Source organism: Charadrius vociferus, unplaced genomic scaffold (genome assembly GCF_000708025.1).
Source record: "Charadrius vociferus isolate BGI_N301 unplaced genomic scaffold, ASM70802v2 scaffold2730, whole genome shotgun sequence".
NCBI lineage: Eukaryota > Metazoa > Chordata > Aves > Charadriiformes > Charadriidae > Charadrius > Charadrius vociferus.
Genome location: NW_009646597.1, coordinates 6579 through 7509, shown reverse-complemented (window position 1 = coordinate 7509; position 931 = coordinate 6579). Strand labels below are relative to the sequence as shown.

At 63.4% G+C, this 931-nt stretch overlaps 1 protein-coding gene across 1 annotated transcript in view; it reads right to left on the bottom strand.

The window, feature by feature from the left end:
* Nucleotides 1–172: 172 nt before the first annotated feature.
* NPAS4 (neuronal PAS domain protein 4) overlaps nucleotides 173–931 on the bottom strand; it is a gene marked incomplete at its 5' end in the record, with an annotated part of 4371 nt that continues 3612 nt past the window's right edge. The window contains one exon of the mRNA XM_009886653.1: nucleotides 173–423. Within this exon, the coding sequence (XP_009884955.1) occupies nucleotides 173–423 (251 nt within the window). The remainder of the gene's footprint in view (nucleotides 424–931) is intronic.

The following is a 931-nucleotide window of genomic DNA, read 5'->3' as shown; positions in this document are numbered from 1 at the left end:
CGGTACCAGGAGCGACCCAGGAGCTCCCCCCGCCCGTAGCCCAGATGGATCAGGACACTGTGGGACAAGACAACCGCCTCCTTCACCTGCCCGCCCCCAGCTCCCCCCATTGGATGTCTGGGGTCCCCTTTCCGGAGGTCTGGGACACCCCCAACCCCGGACCTTTGGGTCCTCACCTGTCGGAGACATCGAGCAGAGCGAGGTCGCGGGCATGGCGGCTCTGGAAGGCGGGCAGCAGCAGGCAGTCGGGGCAGGGCCAAGGTGGGGGGTCAAGGGGGGCACAGAAGGCGACGAAAAGCCCCGGAGGGGCCCCGGGGGGACCGGGGGGAGCCTGGAACCGGCCCCGCAGCAGCACCAGCTTCCGCCCGGCGCTGGGACGGCGCGAGGCCCGCGAGGTGGTGAAGCGGCAGCGGAAGAGGCGCGCTGGGGGAGGGCATGGAGGTCCGTTGGTCCCTCCGGCCTCCGTCTGTCCTTCCATCCATCTCTCCAACCTTCCAACCCTCCCTCTGCCCTTCCATCCCTCTCTCTGTCCTTCGATGCTTCCCTCCATCCATCCTTCCCTCCCTCCGTCCTTCCAACCCTCTGTCCTTCCATCCGTCCCTCTTTTCTTCCACGCTTCCTTCCTTCCCTCCATCCCTCTGTCCCTCCCTCCTTCCATCCCTCCATCCTTCCAACTCTGTCCATCCATCCTTCCATCCTTCCCTCCATCCCTCTGTCCTTCCATCCTTCCATCTCTCCCTCCATCCCTCCCCCTGTCCATCTTTCCATCCTTCCATCTCTCCATCTTTCCATCCATCCATCTGTCCTTCCACCCATCCCCCACTGCTCCCAAACCAAAAGGGCCAGCTGGGAAAAGTGATGCTGATCCTCACTGCCTCCTGGAACCCCTTCACATGAGCTATCAACTTTGGGCCTGTCTTCTTTCAAAAGG